This window comes from Musa acuminata, chromosome BXJ3-8 (assembly GCF_036884655.1).
Source record: "Musa acuminata AAA Group cultivar baxijiao chromosome BXJ3-8, Cavendish_Baxijiao_AAA, whole genome shotgun sequence".
NCBI lineage: Eukaryota > Viridiplantae > Streptophyta > Magnoliopsida > Zingiberales > Musaceae > Musa > Musa acuminata.
This window is the reverse complement of record NC_088356.1, coordinates 16,731,226-16,752,553: the sequence shown is the minus strand read 5'-3', so window position 1 is coordinate 16,752,553 and position 21,328 is coordinate 16,731,226. Positions and strand designations below refer to the sequence as shown.

General features: G+C 37.5%; 1 protein-coding gene across 1 annotated transcript; it reads right to left on the bottom strand.

Annotated features, from left to right (window-relative positions):
• Positions 1 to 1,178: 1,178 nt before the first annotated feature.
• On the bottom strand, positions 1,179 to 21,323 carry LOC135644888 (E3 ubiquitin-protein ligase IPI1-like). The gene is made up of 6 exons (XM_065162837.1): positions 20,946 to 21,323; positions 14,217 to 14,383; positions 9,276 to 9,334; positions 2,616 to 2,641; positions 2,142 to 2,532; positions 1,179 to 2,041 (listed from the first exon to the last, which is right to left on the bottom strand). Exons 1-6 carry the CDS (start codon positions 21,103 to 21,105, stop codon positions 1,534 to 1,536), a joined length of 1,311 nt encoding a protein of 436 aa, XP_065018909.1. The 5' UTR covers positions 21,106 to 21,323; the 3' UTR covers positions 1,179 to 1,533.
• Between the last annotated feature and the right edge of the window lie 5 nt (positions 21,324 to 21,328).

The window sequence follows — 21,328 nt, the reverse complement described above, 5'->3', positions numbered from 1 at the left end:
TATGATCGTAAAGGTGGAAGTGACTTTCATTGTGTACAATCTGGGCATGCTAATATTAGTGGATGACGATGCTTCATCACCTGACATCCACATCCTCGACGGTCTCCAAGTTTGAACTGTTCAAACCATATGTCGTCGCTGGGACTTCAATCTCAGTAGGAAATCGTACCCTCTTGATTGAAACCATATATAAAAAATCTCATCTCAATTATGGGGTTGTCATTGTCCTTGAGCACACACTAGGAAAATTAAAAGGCCATTATGTTCGCTTTTATGCACTGACTTTGGCATAATGAGTTTTTCTAGTGTCAGTAGGTGAATTAGAACCTTTTCTAATGTCATTCTGCAGACAATGAAGTTTTCATTATCCTCCTGAGGTTATTTCTAATAATCCTTTCTAATGCACCAATATGACTTAGAACCTTTTCTAATGTCATTCTGCAGACAATGAAGTTTTCATTATTTTCCTAAGGCTATTTCTAATGTCATAATCCTTTCTATTGCACGAATCTCCCACCAATAGGAGGCCTAAGGTACGAGAACATTAAAAAAAAAAAAAAAAGTTATTTTCATGACTCCATCCTAAAATCAATATCAATCTGACCGTTGATCGAAAGCTAACTGCTGCATGAAAATTTTGGACGATTGGTCAGATAAACTGTTACAGCAATGTAATTTTGGGTATTTATTCATCTCCACTACATACATGGTTTTTCACTTCTTGTCTAGACCAAAAACAGGACCGCAACCCAGACAAGGAACCAAAAGTGACAGCCTTTTATTATACCGTTCTAGCATCCGTAAATCTAATACTCAGTGATAATTGTAACCAACGAATTCAATGGAACAAAAAGCAATACAGTTACCTCTTTAACTATTGCCTTGGAGATACTTGTGTCTATGCTAGACAACACAAACTAAAGAAAGCTGGCAGGCAGTAACAATAGCAGATGTACCGCCGTTACTTGTGTCGTCTACATTAGACACCACAAACTAAAGAAAGAAGACAGGCGGTAACGCATACTTGTGTCTTTATTTCCACCTTTCAGTTGAAAGGATGAAACACAGGTCACGTCTGGTTTAGCTTGAGGTTCTTCATTATCCAGAAAAGACCTACCTGAACTGCTACTGCTCTCTCATAAGTTCATCAAATATGTTCGATGGCAGAGAACAAAAAGAGAACCAATTACTTGCCAATACCATTTTCATAATCGCAGAATACTTAATTACATTATGGAACAAGTATTTCAGATGAATACCAGCACCAGGCTTAAGGGTAGGGATTTATGTTTAACAAAAGTGAAGCAACACCCTAAGATCTTGTTTTCAGCATTGTTTTGGCAACTTATATATATATCATTCAAGAGCAAAACCAACAGAACGAACAGCCCAACACCAGGTAAAAGGGCCATGCAGGAGGAAACCTCAGAAGCACCAGTGTCTCCTTTGTTCAAAACAGAGTTTTGTGCAATATGGGGAATGTACAAAACCAAGGCACAGCTTGTCTTCAAGTATGTTATGCAGTGATGCCTCTCACATGTATGGCGGCAACCTTGGAGGAGGCCTGTGCTGGTATCCATTTTCTGGACAGTTTGGTGTAGACCTCTCCGCTGTAGCTCTTTGAGTATAGTTTCCTGACTGAGGGTTCTGGTTTGGGTTGAAAGGGCTCCACCAATGTGATTCACCCTCAATAGGAATCCATGGGAGTGGGCTGATGCCCTCTCTACCCCATCCATAAAATCGATCGACATGTCTGCCTATGCTCTCACCTTCTTGGTGGTTTCTGTTTACAGATCCCGAGACTGAGAAGCCATAGAAACCCCCTACTTCAGCTGAGGAAGGAGCTGCAATGGAGGAAACAAGAGTTAATCCCCTTGGTCTCATCCTCCTGATGGGAGCAAAAGGGGAGCTCCGGAGTGATGAGGAATACAAGGATGGATGATACATGTGACTGCCAAGACCACCATTGTGACCCCTAATCTCTCCTGTAACTGGTGGGCCTAGTGACCCGACTAAATTGCTTCCATTGCGTGCAACAGACCTGAAATTTATAGGACAATGATGACCACCATCAAGACATTCACAATAAAGACCCTGCATCATTTTTTTTCTAATAAAATTAAAAAAAAAGTGGCACTTACCCATGGATGAGATGATGGGGATGCACAAAGGAGCCTAATCTATGCTGGTTGCTGGTATCATTTCTGGCCATCCTTACACCATATTGAGATGCAGACTGATCCACATTTCCTGACAAAGGAAAGGAAGGAGAGTGCTGCTGCTGCCAATTGTGGCTTTGTGGTTCAGTTGAAGGAAAACTGTGGGAGTTCATCATATCAGAAGATGACTGTCCTCCTAAGCTACTCGGATGTTGATGAAATAGGCCGTTTTCAGGAATGGAATCAGCAGAACTCAATGGTGCAGCACGCATAGCATTAGGAAAGCCATGTAGGGCCAAGTATGGGCAGATATGTGAGCTACTTGAAGAATTTGAATGGTCTCGGAACATTGAATTACTCATGAACTCATGATCTTTAATGAAAAGGGGAAAGAGTTAGAAGGAATAACAATTACAAAAATCTGATTAAAAAAGCTGATGAAGGTAAACCGCTTACACGAACTCGGCATTGATTCAGCCTCCCTGCAGGATGAACAAATTTTTAATTGATACACTGAATTGTAACCAAAATCAGGTGAAAACAAAAAAAAATAAAAAGGATGCAACATTCTTCTCTATATAACCAATCAGGCAACCAGGAGCTACACCTTTGTGAAACTACTTAAATTAGATATTTGTGGGCCCAAAAACATCTCAATAAGCTTGATGTAACGATGATCAAGAGACAACTCCTATGGGGTCAAAAAAGAAAATTAATCTTGTTTTACACTTTTAGTTATCTGTTCATGCAACTTAAGGGCTATCTGCTGTTTTGTGCTGGAATAATCTTAAAAAGGAAAAAGAAAAGAGCATGGATATTGGTATTATGTTGAAATTTCTTGATAAAATTAAACAACCAGTAGAATACATCACATGCGGTACAGTTCAAGAGTTCAGATCTGAACTGAAACAAGTATTTTCTAATCTTTGAATTCGAGAATTATTTTCCGATGCACATCTTTTAGATAAGTATTTGAGGATTTTTAAGCTTAATACCATCAGACAGAGGCTGGTCATTATCAGCTCAAATGGCAGTAGACTGCAGACAATCAGATTGAGATGCAAATGTTAGATATTTAGTCTGAGAAAAAGCTACAACTAACACAACCAACAATCAAGGAGTTGCATCACCGGTTTGAGCATCCATATCAGAGAAGCTCTAAAAGTTTGGCATGATCATGAGGTCAACCAATATAAACTACTTGATCTAATCAGATCTGAGCCCAATGACAACAAGATCCTAGGTGTGATAGATCATCAATTTGTCCAGCAAAGAAGAGGGTGTGATGAGATTTTATACCCGTAAAATGATGTAATATGCATAACAAAGTGAATCAGATACCTCATAGTCTAATTTGAGTGGTTTAAATTTAGCTTGTGAATGTTCAACGTGATAGAAGCATGTTCTGGTAGATACTTCTCAATATACATTTTATAATTGTTTGAAATGTTCTCAAATTTTGTTTTTGATAAAAGATGGTTGGTAATCACCACCCTTGAATCATCAATTCACCCTATGCAAAATGCACGTAACAAAAGAAATACAATTTTAAGAGCTAATATAGCAGTAAGTTTTTTAACAATATACATTCTACACATCAAGACCTTATTCACTACCAATTTCAAATCCTAAATAAACCTATATTTCCAGCCATCTAACTTATTCAAATTTAAAGTTACCATTCCTGAATTATTTATGTTTAATCATGTGAGATAATATGTCAAAGAATGAAACAGCTTTTTTGATTTCAAAATGAAGCATTCCTGTTTTACAGAATGAAACATTTTCTGTATCTAAAAATCTGAAATTTTTTTTCTTATTTATGTTTCATGGAGAAAAGAAATAGCATGGGACATGAAAAATGAAAGAAAAATCCTTTTCTGGGCCATGGGATCAAGAGGTTATTAAACTGAGAAGATGACTCGATGCTTATTAGCCATGGATCTTCAAATTTGTTCGCATAACTTTACATGAAAGAAACTCCTTCCCTTCAAAAGTCTCCACCAAACAGCAGTTAGAAACAGTAGATAAGCTCATACATGGTTGGACAAATCCTTAATGGAAAAATTAAGCTCATGCAATTGAGTAGGTACTTATGAAAGTTCCAATAGATTAGGAAAAATCCAAAGAGAAAAAAATGGAAAACCTTAACTTCTATGTGGGGACTTGTTCCAATCCTTAAAGGCATAACCAAGCCAAAAGTCATGTACCAGGCCATGTGCAGCAAAAGTATCTGAATTTGTAGAATAGGAGCACGGGCTAAGAAAATGCTGCACTACAATTAACTGGACTTTCAGGTTGCTGCTTCAAATATTTTCTGAACCAAACTGGATTATGGAAAGAATGGTGTAAAATAGTAGCAAAAATTAGGGTAATTGCTAAAGATGCAAATAATGTAAAATTGATGTTTAATTTTAATAAAAATTGCAGGTTCTGGAGGTGAAACATGAACTGAAAGAACATAAGAATTAAATCAGTAGCAGATTAATTATGGTAAGTGAAATACAAATGAAAATCTTAGCACATGTGTGCAGGTAAAGTAGTGTTTTATGAAGTTTAGGAAGATTAGTATACAACAAAAAGAAAATAATACAAGATGTAGAAAAAAATTTGATAAGAACAATTATACAAACTAATCGATGTATATAAATAAAATATATCTCAACATAAGAAATTATTAGAAAGAAACAAAATAAATAAATTATTAGCTAATGTGCCAATGTCGTGTCCCACATTCCTGAGAGGCTGAGATTGCTCATAGAAAGCATGTATCATTGCATGTTAATGTTCATTCTTCATAACCAAATATAATCTATAGCTCGGTGATTTAAAAAGCACTATGCGTCTATTGGCGCCAAGGTCCAAAAACGCCTAAGGTGCTAGACGCTCACCCGAGTGAAGCGAGATGCTAAAATATAAAAATATATAATATAATTAATAAATATAATTATTTAAATAAAAATATGATATTAAATTAAGAAAATACTGTTGCTAGTATACAATTAGTAGTATACTGTTAATATACTGTTAACAGTATAGAAAGTGAGAAGAGCGTGACTAAGAGGAAGATCAAGGCTGCCGACTGAGTGCAGCGGCAACGATAGCAACGAGCAACGACAGCGGGAGCGGCAGCAGCGAGCAACGACAGTAATAGCAATGAGCAGCGGGAGCGGGAGCGGAAGCAGCGAGCGACGACAGTGGCAGCGGCAGTGGTAGCAGCAGCGAATGCAAGAGCGGCTAGTGACGATAGTGGCAGCGGTAGGAGTGGGAGTGGCGAGCGAAGACGGTGGCAGCGGTAGCGGTAGCAGTGAGCAGCGAGCAGCGGCAGCGGGAGCAGCGACAGTGGTAGTGGCAGCGGTAGAAGCGAGCAGGGGCAGCGGCAATGGTAGCAGCGAGCAACAACAACGGGAGCAGGAGCGAGAGCGGTGAGCGACGACGGTGGCAGCGGTAGCAGCGAGTAGCGAGAGCGGGAACGGTGAGTAGGGTTAGGGTTGGGAAGTCGCGAGAGGAAGGCTGATATCAATGCTTTAGTTGGTTCGATTAAACCAACTAAAAGCACCGGAGACCGAACCAAACCTAAAACGCTGGTTCGGTCACCTGGTTTAACCCGGGCGCTCCCCGAAGCGCCCGACGCCTGGGCTCGGGCGAGCGCCCAGGCGACGCCTCTTTGAAGCGCGCTGCCTGGAAATGAAGCGAGGCGCTCGGGCGAGGCGAGCCCGAGAGCCTAGGCGAGGGCCCAAGCGCCTATTGAAATCACTGCTACTATAGCTTACCATGAAAACAATCATATTGTGTTATATTTAGACTTACTAAAAGGTATTTAAGCCTCTTTTCTGATCACTTTAAATATTTAAAATCCTCATCAATATTATATTTTTGCAAGTTCAACCAATTTTCCCTTCTTTGAAGAACAACATTGCATCTTGTTATTGTTTAGCTGGATTAGTAACGAAGTTCTAGTAATATAAATTCCATATTTCTTTCAAGTTTCATATCCTTCCCTCTTCCAATCTATTAAAAATTTAAATCATATTCACCATTTAAATTCCACCATCCAATTCTAGGATATCTAATTGTCTTTCCTTTTCTCTTCTATTTTTTATAGATGTCTCCAACATCATTAAATTAAGGTGGCTAAAAATTAAATCAGGACTCACGTTTAATCCTTCACACCGGCTAAAAATTATTTTTTTATTCCAATACAACGAAGTCCTACATGCAATATAAACAAGATTTATGTGTATGAAATCTTACACCGATAACTCGATTAAAGTTTAAACTCAGATCAGGCCATATGGAATTTAGAATCAACTTAGGAATTATCAATAGAGACATCATATATTAGGGGTAATTACAGATTACCCCCTATAGTTACCTAGGATTAGCATTCCGATCCTTACACTTTAAAAAGTAGCATTGAGATCCCTACATTTACAAAAGTGAAACATTTAACCCCAATTATCCTCATGTCATCAAATTCGACGGGAACAAAAAGGATAAAAAAGTTAATTTCATAGACGGTAGACCACCGGCTTGCAAGGCCAACGATGTCGGTGGCGAGCGAGGCAGGTACCTGAATCCCCTTTGGACCACCACCCTCGCGCGCCGGCCTCGCGTCGTCTTCTTCCCATACCACGTCCTGCATCGCAACAAGCAAAGGCCCCAACTTGGTGTGCCTCTTGCTAATTCCGTCGCTAGCCCCATTGGTAAAATCCACACCGCAGTGCAGAGCGCGGCCACCTCCTCCACCTCCACCTCTCCTGCCGCCAATGTTGGGGTCTGCTAGGAACCCTTAAAATTTTGAGTTTCTGAGTCCTAAACTGATGTAATGTTCTCTTGAGTTTTCTAGTTCCAGTAGGAGTTGGCTAGGCCTTCTAATTGGCTAGGGGTCTTATTTGAGATTTATTATTTTGAATCTTTGATTAGGAGTCCAAGTCTTAATGGACTCAAGAGTAGAACTCTATAAAAAGAGATGTATCTACTTCTTTTCTTCATCAAGAAAATAACATTTCAGCCTTTGGCAAACCCTAGGAGGCTGATCCCCTCGAAGTGATCTTATCTCGTTCTTTCTCTTCTTCCATGATAAAACCCTAGGGGTCTTATCAGGGTCCAGGTTGACAGCAACAAGCATGAGGCGGGTGCCGGAGGTGGTGGAATTCTACCACTCCCTTTTGTGGTAGGACTCCAGGAGGGAGACTTGTGGCGGAGTGCAAGAGGCATCTACCACCGCCGCATTCATCTCCAACGCGCGCGACATGATCGACGAGATCAAGAACCGCTCCGTGCACCTCCTCACCGTAAGTCTTGTTCCCCTTTCCCCTCGCACGCTGCCAGCCTCGCGTGCCACCGGCGTCGCCTGCCTTGCGTGCCACTGACCTGCGACGGAGTGCAGGAGGTGCCTCCCACTGTCGCATCCGTCTCCAACACGCGCGACATAATCGGCGAGATCAAGAACTGCTCCATGCACCTCCTCGCCTTAAGCGTTGTTCCACTTTCCCCTCGCGCATCGTCGGCCTCGTGTGCCACTGGCGGCGCCGGCCTTGTGCGCCACTAACATCGCCGATGGTCTACCATCCACAAGGGAGGAAAACATAAGTTACTATAATATTACTTTTTTATCCTTTTTATTCACGACAAAATTGACGACGTTAGAAGAATTAGGATTAAATGTTTCACTTTCATAAGTGTAGGGATCCCAATGCTACTTTTTAAAGTATGGGGACCAAGATACTAATCCTAAGTAACTACAGGGGGTAATCTGTAATTACCCTCATATATTAATTAGAATTGTGACATGGAAAGCAATAAAAGGTTATTGATCATCTTCATAGGCAACCAGATTGTCACAACTCAAGCACAAAAAACCATATATGCTAAGTCCACATCCAATGTAGGGCTAATCAGGTCAAAGTATTAACACAAATATAACCATCATGTTAGCTCATAAAGTACAAAGGCAACATCTGGAAGTGTATATATTAGGCCCCTATATAGCTGAAAGATTGCAAGTTCAACCACAAAAGCAAGTTTCTTTGGTGTATGCATCAGATCAAACAATACTTTGGGTGAGCCAACCTTCACACTCAGTCACTCACACAATCTTCAACTCGACCATTGTTCAATGATTTCACAGTAGCAACTCAGGATTATAGGACCTTCATCATGGTCAACATGAGATCCAAGTATGACCAGTCATGTGATAGAAGTAAAGGACAAAGATATGCAACTTGATGATTAACCAATTGAAAATTTCATCATCAAACCATTCCATGTCAGATCAGACTAGGGATCTACTATATCTACTCTGACCTCGAAACACCATGGGCGGTGAATTGGGAGTTCCTGACTGATTTATTCAAAATATGGTTGAAAGAGACAAATATGTAATGGAACATATAGCAGAAAGAATGTATCTCTAGCTACCATGGGAATATAAACTGTTTGATTTCAACTTTAAGAAAAACCATGGAAACAAAAGGGTGTGCTCCTAAAGTCATCATATCAATTGATTTATAATCCAAATTAAAGAATATAATGATTGTCCTGTGTTCTGACTCACAGATATATAATCCATGGGGAGAATTAGGAGTCTGTTTAACAATACAGGACAAGATTTTAATATTTACATAAATTGGTAAAGTATTTGAATAAGGTACCCAACAGGCAGGATTGCACCACCATGGCAATATGTAAAGATTTACTACCTATTGGCCACAGACCAGTTGGCATCAATCAACATGACTGACAAAAGACTCAATAAACAATAGCCAATGATCAACAAGGCACACCAAATTGCAAATATTAGCTACTATCTCCACCTAAGACTAATACATGTTTCCAAAGAATCAATGATTATTATGAGTGCATCATAGCACATCAATGAGCAAAATAAATTACAGATGTCAGCAGCACTTAGGACATCATGAAATGTACTATGATCAAGGCTATATGCCACAGTTGCAGTATAACATACAAAGATAAGTACTGAAACTCAATTAAAAATGCAAATTGAAGCAAACGTGCCATATAAGAACACAATCAAATAGCCGTTAACCTTCCTCTAAAATGTATGAGATACAAAATGGTATTATAGTTGAATATGAAAGACAAGCTTACTCAAATAGTGATGCCAGTTGAGTAAATCCACGGAAAGGCAACAACTGAAATCCAAATGGCTGCAAGAAAACATGAGTCAACATTTACCAACAGAAAAATGCAAGAAAACACAAGTAATAGACAGAACTTCCATATCCCTTTCAACAATCTCAAAGGGTTCTCTCCATGCTGATCTACTGGAATGGTTAAAAACCAAAACATGCGAACTTCGGCTGTAATTGTGAGCCCTAAGAGAATGAAAATCGTCCAACACTTATATGGGGCCAGTCATTAAGGACAAGTCAATAGTTGAAGGATCCATGCTGCCCACATTAAAACAATTCTCTATAGCAAGTTATAAATTCCTCGCCAAGTACAACGCCCTGTCCAACATAGCTAGGTGCAAAATAAATTCAGGAGCTAATAAACTAGTACAGACAACTTTGGAGTTTGGAATCTTCGATAGAGATTCAGGGTTTATCAATAACCAAGTCGATCATTACAATATCAAATGCTCAAACCACACACTGCTATTCATTATGAAAAAGAAAACAAGAATCAATATCACAGTCTTGATAAACTTAATTGATGCTCATTCCACCTCATTTCTTGAGAGGAGGAACTCCATAAATGGATAAATTGATTTGCAGCTCTACACGAGAACAGACTAATATATGCAAATGTTCATAGTTAGTAATTATGAGTTATGACTGGAAAAGACAGTTGATGAATTGGTTATTCTTCAGTCTCCAGTTGGTAGTTTTGTGCAGTGAAGAGTCCATTAGACTTCGGCAGTGTTTGCTGTACTGCCTGATACGGTACTGTATGGGTGGTACGAACCAGTCTGACAAGAGATCAACACGCGAACCACCCTGTACCAGGCAGTTTATAGTTGGGTATCCCATATCGGGCGATATGGGGTCTGTACCAAGCAGCACGGTCGAAACTCGACCAATACTGACATGTACCAGTCGGTAACGGTCAGATTTTGACTGTTACTGATGGATGGTTGAGATTTGATCCATTCCAACAGTTAATTTTGAACGTTGGAACCATTTAAAAGGGTTTTTAAACCCTTTCCTCCCTCCTTTTTCAGCTCGTTTTACTCTCTTTCACTCTTCAACTCTCTCAAACTCATTCTCACTCACATCTCTCTCATTCTCACATTGTACCCTCTTCAACTTGAGCAAAGCTGCGATCTAAGGATTGGATCAAATTTGAGAGGTTTAACACTTAAGTTAGAGAAGGATCACTCTAATCAATAGATATGTATTCCCTTTCTAGATTTTTGTTGATTTACGAGATGATTACCCTATTCTATATGGTTAATATCTATTAGGTTGTTTGACATGTTTATAATGGCAGAATAGGATTTATTAGGGAGTAATTAAGGTTTTTAATACTATGATTAGTGGGCTTAATGCTGATTTAATCAAAATTAGACACATTGTGTGAAATGAAATCTATGTATTTAATAAGTATTAGGGTGATTTGCATGTTTACGATGCTAGAAGAGGGTTAATTAGGGATTAATTAAAGTTTTTAATGTTGCAATTAGTGGATTTAATGATGATTTCATCGAAATTTGGCCCATATTAGGTCAATTCAATGTATTTAATCCGTATTCGGGTGCTTGGCATGTTTATAGTGATAAACAAGGGCCAATTAGGGTGTAATTAAATTTATTAATACTATGATTAATGGATTTAATGATGATTTCATCATAATTTGACTAATATTGAGTCATTCTTTTCTAAGGCTGATCAGTCTTATGATACGGAGTAGCAGGTCAATGGTGAAAGTAGAAGTTCCAACATACTCCAACTTCCACACTAATACATACCACAATCATACTTGCCTTAGGAACCGCCTCATACACGTATGGTTCATGATGATCAGGCTACAACAGCTACGAAATTGATGAACTAATAGCATATGGTGTATCAATATATCATGTCGTGAGAGTAATTTTAGGATTTGGTCTGACAAACATACCATATTGATATACAAATACATAGGATCGAGGATCCCAAACCATTGCCTGTGGAGTCCAGTCATTCATTTTGGTGGTAGAACTAGGTATATCCATTAATCAATCCATTTATCACTTGATTCATTTGAATTTTAAAGTTTAACTCGTAATCTAACAATTCAAGTCAAATTTTTGTAGATAATTCGATATTAACAGAAGGTTGGTTCAGAACATGTCACAAAACTGCTCCTCAAAGCCCAAAAAAGTCATTATCCCTTCTTAATTTAGATAATTTAATGAAATTATACTAAACTTACATTTAGTTCCAAATAAAAAACCCTAATCTAAGTTTTTTTCCTATTTTTCAGGTACTTTTTGAGGTTTTTTGGGCCCTTTTTTGTGTCGTCAGCATGCCCCACCACACTAACACTCACCATACCAACACCCAGCATGCCGGTATAAGGCAACATGTGTCATGCTGCCGGCCGACACACCCAGTAGGAATGGTAAGTCGAACCCAGGACTTAGGTTCTAGTTTAATTATAATAATTCTGATTCAACTGTGAGTCAGAGTTCTAAATTAGGTCTAATTCTGATTTAACTTTGTGACCGTGAGTAAATTCAAGTTTGGAGCATCCATATATAGCTTTTTATTAGTTTAAAGTATTTGGGAAAAAATCACAACCTAATTAACTTGGCTACCATACAGATCCTAAAAGTTTTAGACCTCCTATCAATAATGTGATCCACAAGCCAAATCAACAGGGTGGTTGGGTCAATCCTACTTCTGACTAAGTCACATATAGTGTCCTAAAGTGAGTTGAATTATAGGCTAGTCATACCTAGTCGACATGGTACTACATTTTAAGAAACAATATTTGAGTGAGATCTATGAGAGTAATATGATACTGTTGCCCTATTGATGCTATCTTATATGCATTTCCCTTATAGTCCACCTCTTTTAACGGGGTAACTGTGGCTTGTTTCTGTCAGTCATGGACAGCAAAACTAATTTTGACCAAACTTTTCCTTGCAGGAGAATTTAATGACTCAAGTTGTTTCAATAGAAACTAAGAAATTACATTGACTTCTTACCCGAAGAAAAAAAAAAATCATTGAAATCCAGTAATCTCTAAATTTAAAGTGCTCTTGTCATATGTTATCATTTTTTAGGCCTCTTCCCAACCATACCTCTCCTATGTTCACTCATTTTTTCTCGTCCTGGTCTTCCATTTGCTAAATTAAAGGACTTAGCTATGGTTTTTTAAGCTTCCAAAGTTGATTCATAAACTGAATTATTTAATTGTTTATAATTCATGATTCTGAGCATGTATCCATCCAAATATCATGCAAAAAAGCTGAATATTAAGTGATTTGGTTAAATTTTATGTATATATAAGTTCATTTCGCATTGGCTCATTACATTAAAATTGGGTATATAATGAACCCAATAATTCTTTTGCCATCAACATTTCTATGATCTTGTTTTGGTATCATTACACTGGAAACAGGTATATAATTGACCTAATAATGTTTTCATCAATATTTCTGTGATTCTGTATTGGTCTTAGTACACTGAAATTTGGTATACAATTAACACAATAATTTCTTTCTGCCACCCTAATGATAAAGCTGAACTCTGGCAATCTGTATCTTATATTGTTGGATATAGGGAGCAAGGTTACAAATATGGATCAGAGTCATCAGACTCCCCAAGTCCACCATCATTTCCCAGTATGACGAAGCAGTGGCAAGGGACATACAGGTATCTTGCACTTTCCTTTTTTAACTACTTTTTCCAATGATATCAGAGAGTGTCGGTACATAGCTCGGTATCCCGAGTATGGTCCAATAGTTTGTCCAAACTACTACTTTACTAGTATTTAAAACAAGCAATGTTTAAAAAGGTATTACATATATCTAGCTTGTTTAGATGTATTTCTGTTGGTACATTTTTCACTAATAAGTATCTTGTGCTAGTACATTTCTGGAGACTACTATATTTCCAGGTTTACTCAGCAGTTATTAATTATCGAAATACCTATTCCATTATACAATGATATTAAACAAGAAAAATACAGTCTACACATTATGCTTTCAGTCAATTTTCTTTCTGTTGAACTTCACTTCTTATATTTCCAAAGCACCAAAAGTGCAAGAACTGAAATAGCCAAAACTAAGTCCAAGAATTAAAAACCTTGAACTAGTTGTCTAGAAGCAAAATATATTTCAATTTCCATTGTCACCAATCCATTAGTCTTAAATGATTTGGATCGAATCCCACTTTGTGGGTGTCAGTGTCAAGGACCCACACTTGTTCATGGACTTTAAAATTTTATGAGCTTGTTATATATATATATATATATATATATATATATATACATATATATATATATTACATATATATATATACATATATATATATATATACATATATATATACACACACAGATCAGTTTTAAAGGAGAGAACAAAGAATAGAGTATGATACTCTACACTTTAACAGAATAAGGGTATTGTAAAATCTTTTATATCCCTGATGATAAACAATACCATTTAAGAACACATGATATTTAAGAAAAAAAGTTAAAACATAAAAGGTTGCAACAGCTAAAAATGATTTCTACAAAGGAAAATATTATTTTGCCTGGATACAAAGGAGCAATCTTAATAAAAAAGGACCATTTAAGTAGCTTATCTATCAGCTTTTCCACCACAGAAAAACATGGATATGCAAACCAAATGAAAAGGTATACATAAAAAAATTTCTGGGATGCTACATTGATATGCAGCTTAAACATGTCATTACCATCAGGTCATGTATGTAAGAGCTGCAGAGTTATTCTTCAATTTAAGGATTCATACAAATATCCAAATTTTCAACATCAATTCATGACAACAGAGTTGATCTTCCTCCATGTCATGAAATAGTCCAAGAAAGAGTTATGATCAACCTTCCCAAGAAGATTACTAGTCCAAATAAAACATACCAGCTCAGAGTAACCAAGATCGTATATGTCCTCAGTCACCCATCCATCAATATCAAAATCAGCAGACGAACGGTTGCCATTTGCATAAAGCCACCGGCCTTTCTCAACTTTGCGACAATTTGGACATTGCATTGCTCCTTTTGCATTAAATGCAGATCCAATACAATCTGAATAAGAAATAAATATTCAATAACATTTAAATAGTGAACTGACAGTCTGAAAAATAATACGAGTTAGTTCCAATGACATCATCATAAGAAGTAAAAAGTGGTAAAGATTAAATGGTTTAAAATGACAGTCGGACCGGTACATACTACCCAGTATTTATTGGTCCAATCAAGAACCAGTAACAGTTGTATATTTGGGTACTATCTGGTATTCAGTTTTTTTATTTTTTTTAGTGATAATGAGTGGTATACATGGTATACCAGCATCATACAGGTTCAATAGCCTATCGAAACCAGTACTAAACTGGTATTTAAATCCTTGAGCTTAACTATTGTTTTCTTTTCTTTTTTAAATTTCTAACAAGTTATGTTACAACTCATATCAACCAAACCCAACTTAGATTAAACTAGATCTCACAAGAACCTCTCAATAATTTTCTTGAAATCTAGAGATTTAATTATGATGACATTGGATCAACAAAGTTTATCAATGAGCTGGCACAAGTAGCTGACAGACAAAGAAGCAAAGTTCCATGATCTATCATGCCATTCTTGTACTAATCTCAGAACAAGTTCTCATACACTACATATCACATTAAATGATTAGTATCCAAACTTATGAGTAAAATTATCAAACATTAGCATCACATTTCTCAACTCAACTCCTTTAGTCTTTCTGTTCTTTTACTTTATTCACAAGACAGATTATATTCTCTCTTTAAAATAAAAAGTTTCAAGAGTACTAGAATTACATTGAGAAGAGGTTACAACTAGTCCAATTCTCCATTAGTAATAGATAGCAAAAAAAAACTAAAAATGGTCTTACCTGACATCAGTCTTCTTGTGAATGGAGAGGGTAGGAGTGTGCAACATGCTACAAATTTATTCACTCTCAAAAAAGCTAATTTCAGTTGATGTACAGAAGAACATCATATGTCATAGCGACGGATTTTACTAAAGATCCAAAATTTTCTTGCTCATCTCTTATATTCATAAACCTTGTCAATAATGATGACCAGAGCATAGAAATCCAACAAAATAGAATTCATATGAATGTAGTCTCATGACTATGAGCAAATAAGCCTGACTCATCCTTGACAACTAAGTGATGTTACACTACCATCAAGCTCACACTCATTCATAAACCTGGTCGATATAACTAAAAAACATGACATTAGTCCCATGCTTTTGTGTGTGACTCCAATTTCCAAACATTTGTGTGTGTGTCATGGGTCACAATGCTTCCTAGATGCAATTACATGAATGAACATAATTTTGGATAATATGTTCTAACCAAACTGATACAAGCTTTTATCAGAAACAAAAGAGACACAAGCCACCCAATATGTAAAAGAGAGTGGCACAGGTGTATTTTATCTCTGGCCCTCTTTATATACATATGTTATCACCCTACCTTTGTCCCCCTCTCTCTTAGTCACCCTCCCTTCCAGTCTCTGCCTCCATCTACAGGTGACACCATCCTCACTTTACCTCTCTGTCTCTGTCCTTGCGCTCTCTCTCTCTCTCTCTCTCTCTCTCTCTCTCACTCTCTCACACACACACCTAGACCATTCAACTGTTTCCAATGTTGAGCAAGGCATAACAAGGTAGGGCCGATGTACTCTGTCCCATGTGGCAATGGTCAAGTATAGGTACCTTGTACTGTCAATATATGGGGATGGGGATGAGTTAATTTCTACATGATTGGGACATGATAATGGCTGTCGGAATGGAACTTTGATCCATCATTCCACCCATTGTAAACCCTAAATTAGGAATGCATGATACAAACCAAACAAAACTTAATGTTGTACTATTACAACTCCAATCTTATAATTTATCATAGTCACATAGATAGGAGTCCTCCCTTCTTGTTCTAAGATACTCTTGCCAATTGAGTGGTTGACCTCTGAGGAAAATAAAGAAGCACTGAAATCATCTAAGGAGCAGTGAAATCATCTATAAACTATCCTAGAGAAAGAACAAGCAAAATAATTATTTTCCAGATAAAAGCAATTTTCAGAAAATTGAAGCATGCAAATGCCAATATGTCAAATCCTGAATAAAATAAACAAGATGTGAAATGGATATAAAATTAAAAGGACAAATATATAAAAGTTTGTAATCACAAAACTTGACATTTATTTGGATTGTCAGCATATGAAATTATAGATCATTGTACACAACCAGTAACTAATAAATATTCATAATTTATTCACAAGTTTGTTATGACAAAACTTGACATTTATTTGGATTGCCAGCATATTTAGATAGTTATAGATCATTGTACATAACCAGTAACTAATAAATATCCATAATTTTTCACCATGAAAGGCACTCCTGATAGTAATGCTCTAACAATTAAATGGGAACAAGAACGTATTTAGAAAGAAGTAACATGAGATCATTATTCTAATTTTGTTAAACATAATTTGATTTTATCACAAACATCATTCAAAAAACATATATACCCATCTCATCTACTATCATATGATAAACAATTAAGAAAACCAATGGTTTTCAAAAGCAACGATCGTCATTTTCCCCAGACAGGCATGAAACGGGCGGCACGTATCGGTCCAAGCACTGACCAATACACGGACCCACCCTGGTCCGGTCCAACATATAAAAGGGAAGTGGGAAACCCTAACTCCCACTTCTCACGCGAGCATCACCACTGCTTCTCACATGAGAGCCGCCTCCGCTTCTCATGCAATCGCTGCAAGCTTGTGATTTCTCACCGCCATGACCCCCACTTGCCCTGATCGATGCTGCACACCGCCACACGACCGAAGCTGTGATCGATGGTTTTCACGCAAGCGCAAGCGGCTACGGCAACCTCCGCTTGCTGCGACCTTGTGGCACACCACTACATCCTAGGTGAGTCTCTTCTCCTCTTTCTCTTCCTCTCCCTCTTCCTTCTTCCTTCTTCCTTCTTCCTCCAACGTCACTTCCTCTTCTTCCCTCTTTCTTCCTCCTTCCTCCACTATCCCTTCCTCTTCTCCCTTTTTTCTTCCTCTCCGAAACACCGATACTTACCGATGTACCACATGTCAGTACACCGGTACAAACCAATACATACCGGCCCGACAAATCTCCGAGTTGGGTCTGGTACCCGATTTGGCAAACCTTGTTCAAATGCAACCATGAAATATTCTGAAGTATCCCAAACACATATGGGAAGTAACCAATGGCTATCACATACAATTTGTGCTCATACGGAAAGCTTTGTCTTATCTATATTGTCATATATGGCGTCTATGACTGATATAGTAATACCATTAATATTAATTTATATTTACCTCATTTTATACGGTTGATAATGTACAGGATATGACCCTCTTATAAATGTATTCTCCGATTTGAGGAGGAAACTTGGTCTGCCAAAGACAAAAGAGAGAATAGATACAGAGAGAGAGAGAGATACAAACTATGATAAACCTATTAAATGAAAAAGCCAATACTAAGTCTAGGTCTCTATGTTCAAGACACATCAAATATATGGTAAAACAGAATTACTTATGGGATAGTTCTAAATTTTGGATATATCGGAATCCCACAATATCCTATTTATTACATGTTTGGAACTCTCTAAACATCAACCTCTGTGGCTTAAGAGCTCTCTTAGCCCTATCTAAAACAAAAATAGAATGCTGGATGAAAATAAAATCCAAAATCTGACTAAACTTATTAAGCATAACAACTTAAATTATAGATAATAAATATCTTAAGAAAGCGGAAAAGTAGAAAATTAATCTGATATAGAAGGTGCGCCCATCAGGAGTAGTTCAGGTCCAGCCACTCACTTCTTAACACAAAGATGTATAATTTCAACTCCAAACTTGAGTCCATCTATGTCAATCCTTGTTCATTCAACTCTCGATTGGTCAGTCTCCATTCATCTAAGAACATATGTACACCATATTTATGCAAAACCTATAACACATCTATATTTGCTTTGTCCTTTAAAAAAGATATTATTAAATTTCCAAAAGCACTCTATCCCATAAAATTTCCTTTTACTATTTATTTATTTTTCTTATAAATAAAATGGACCTTTTTCATAGGCATCGGGTTCCTTTATCAAGTTTCAATGCACAACATATTCACAGAGCAAAATTTACTACCCAAATAAACTCAATCGATGGGTTGCCGAAGATATAAAATTTATTTCTTAAATGATAGTACATTTTGCTACTACATATGTTATGCAAATATACAATATTAAGGTCACTAGTGCATTGCTTCTTTTGCTAGAAACTAAACTATACTCCCAACTATGCCCACTCACCTTTATTTTTTCTCATATCTTCCTGAGAAAGGCCCTCACTCTATTTCATTGTCCTTCTAATTTCAAAAGTAATATTACACAAAATAGCACATTTTAGTATTTTCACATGTGCATCACGAAGAAAGCGACATTCCCTTGAGAATAACAGGCAAATGAGGCATCAGTTACCCAATTTCGGTGAAATAAGAGCATAAAATCACACTCAAGTTCTGCAATCAGAAAATATACTATCTTCTCCATAAAGGAGAAAATATAATACAATGTCCTAGCAATATTAGTAAACTATCATGTTATTTTTTAGTTTCTCCAGGATCAGAGATAAGAAAACAATCAATTATTTCTCTCAGCAATTATATACTGCCATTTTCAGGTCTCTAATTAGTTATATTCATTCTCAATCTCAGTCTTTCTAACCAAGGATTGAAATTTCGTACCGTACCAAAATTTCGAAACTTATTCGGTACGGTACGATACGGTACGATATACCGAGCGGTATATTTCGGTAACCGCTCGGTATATATATATATATAATTATAAATTATATATATATATATATAGGTAAACGGCTCAGTTTACCTCTATGCGGGGCAACGTCACCTCGGCAACATCGCCTCTCTTCTCGGGCGACGTCACCGAGGCGACGTCATGGATAAAAAAAAAGTTACGTCTCGGGCAACATCGCAGATTAAAAAAAAATTGCAATTTCGCTCGAGAAGAGAAGAAAAAAAAACATCTTCGCCTCTCTCCGCCCTGCGACGCGGATGCCTCCTCTCCCGTGCGCAGATGAGAAGTCGCCAACAGACGAGGAGGAGTGCAACAATCTACGGGTTCTCCCTTTTTTTTCCTATTTCTTTCTTCCCCTTCTCCCTCTTCTTTCTTCTCCCTCGATCACCGTCGACGATAACGCCTCAATCGACGGTACTGCTCGATGGTGGGCTGTCTATGTACCGGTCTGCTGACGGACCAGTACGGGCGGTATCATTCGGTATTGCAAACCTTGTTTCTAACTCAATGATACAAATAGCTATTGAACACTCAAGAATCAATGATAGAAGAAAAATTGTTGCCACACCTTGTACATTAACCCTACATTGATAAATCACATAAAATAAGTTTAAGAATGAAGATTTAATTCTGTATAGGAAATTTTGTTCTTTTATCAGTTAAAAGAAAACTTTTCTAAGGAAACAACTTATTCATGAAGTGTCAGTGACAATATTTAGTCATATATACAACAATAAGAAGAAGCCATAAAGTCCCTGCCAAATATTTAGTCTTTCATCAATACTACTACAGGTCCATGATGTAGCAAGCTGCAAATCTAATGGACCAAATTATCATTGAGCAAGAATTAGCATCACATTCAACTATAAATAACAGAACATTTCTTAAGATCAAAATTTACCTTCATATATGTTAATACCTAAATTTTATAGCCGAATAACAAAATGGAATTGGAGCCACCCTTCTGCTTATAACAGTTCTTTAGTTACATAGGTTAAATCAATTACCAGGCACAACTGCATGTAAAAGAATGTCCTTAGCAACAGAATACATGGACCAAAGTTAGCCTAAAACCACCTTGTAGCATTAATATCAAGTTCAACTTCTTCAAGGAAAAGAAATTCCACCTTTATACACACCATTCTACATGATAGAAAACAATTAATGTCAAATTTCTATTTCAGTAGAAAAATAAGTATAAATTGAAAGAACTTATTTTAACTCATTAAGTTCGGATCTCTCTTTCCCACACTAGGGACTAAAACCAGAATGAAAGGTTCGTCATGACTGCTATCTGTATCTGGAAGCACAATCATTTGACAAGATTTCAAATTCCTGTCAGAAAATCGCTCACCTAAAACATAGATCAAATGGCTGACCAGATGAACATAAACAACTCGAGCTTCAAGGCTTATCTATTCCAGATCAGCTAATTGATCGTTTAGTCCAGATAACGGAATTTTAATACCATGTCAAATTATCATAAATGTCGAATCTTTTGCTCAAGGACAGAGTGCTTAACATCGATCCAACTGTAACATCGACCATTCATGAGAGCAACAAATTACGAGTTCCAGAAAGAACATACAGCAGCAACAGATCTAGGTAGAGAAAGATGAATCGGGACCAAAAACCCGATTTTGACAGCAGGAAGTGCAAGCATGTAGCTTAAAATTAAAATTCAAACCAGAAAAGAGGAAGGCTAGAACGGGTACAGGATCAGCTAAGAAAGATCATCACGTAGGAAAGGGTAAAGAAATTCGTCACCTAGATGGAACTCATGCCCGCATTGGAGCTTAGCGGTGGATCTCCTCCCCTGATCCAGTACCAGCTCGAGGCAAATCGAGCAGGCGGGGGCCGCCGCTGCTCCCTTTCCGTCCGACGAGAACTCCGTCTTCTCCAGATCCATCGCCTTGGAATCGTTCATCAAGACGCCCCGTCCTCCAATTGCAGATCCTAGATCCTGAATGAAAGCCCTGGGAAGCCTCGATCGACTACCTCTATTGCTTCCACCATGAAGAAAAAAGCCGAGCCACAGAAAAGAGAAGGCAGGGAGAGAGAGAGGAGAGAGACCGAGAGCGGAAGCGGAGGTATTCGGACAAATGGAAGAACGAGAAATCGTAACCTGTTTTAAGGATTTGTCGCCGGAG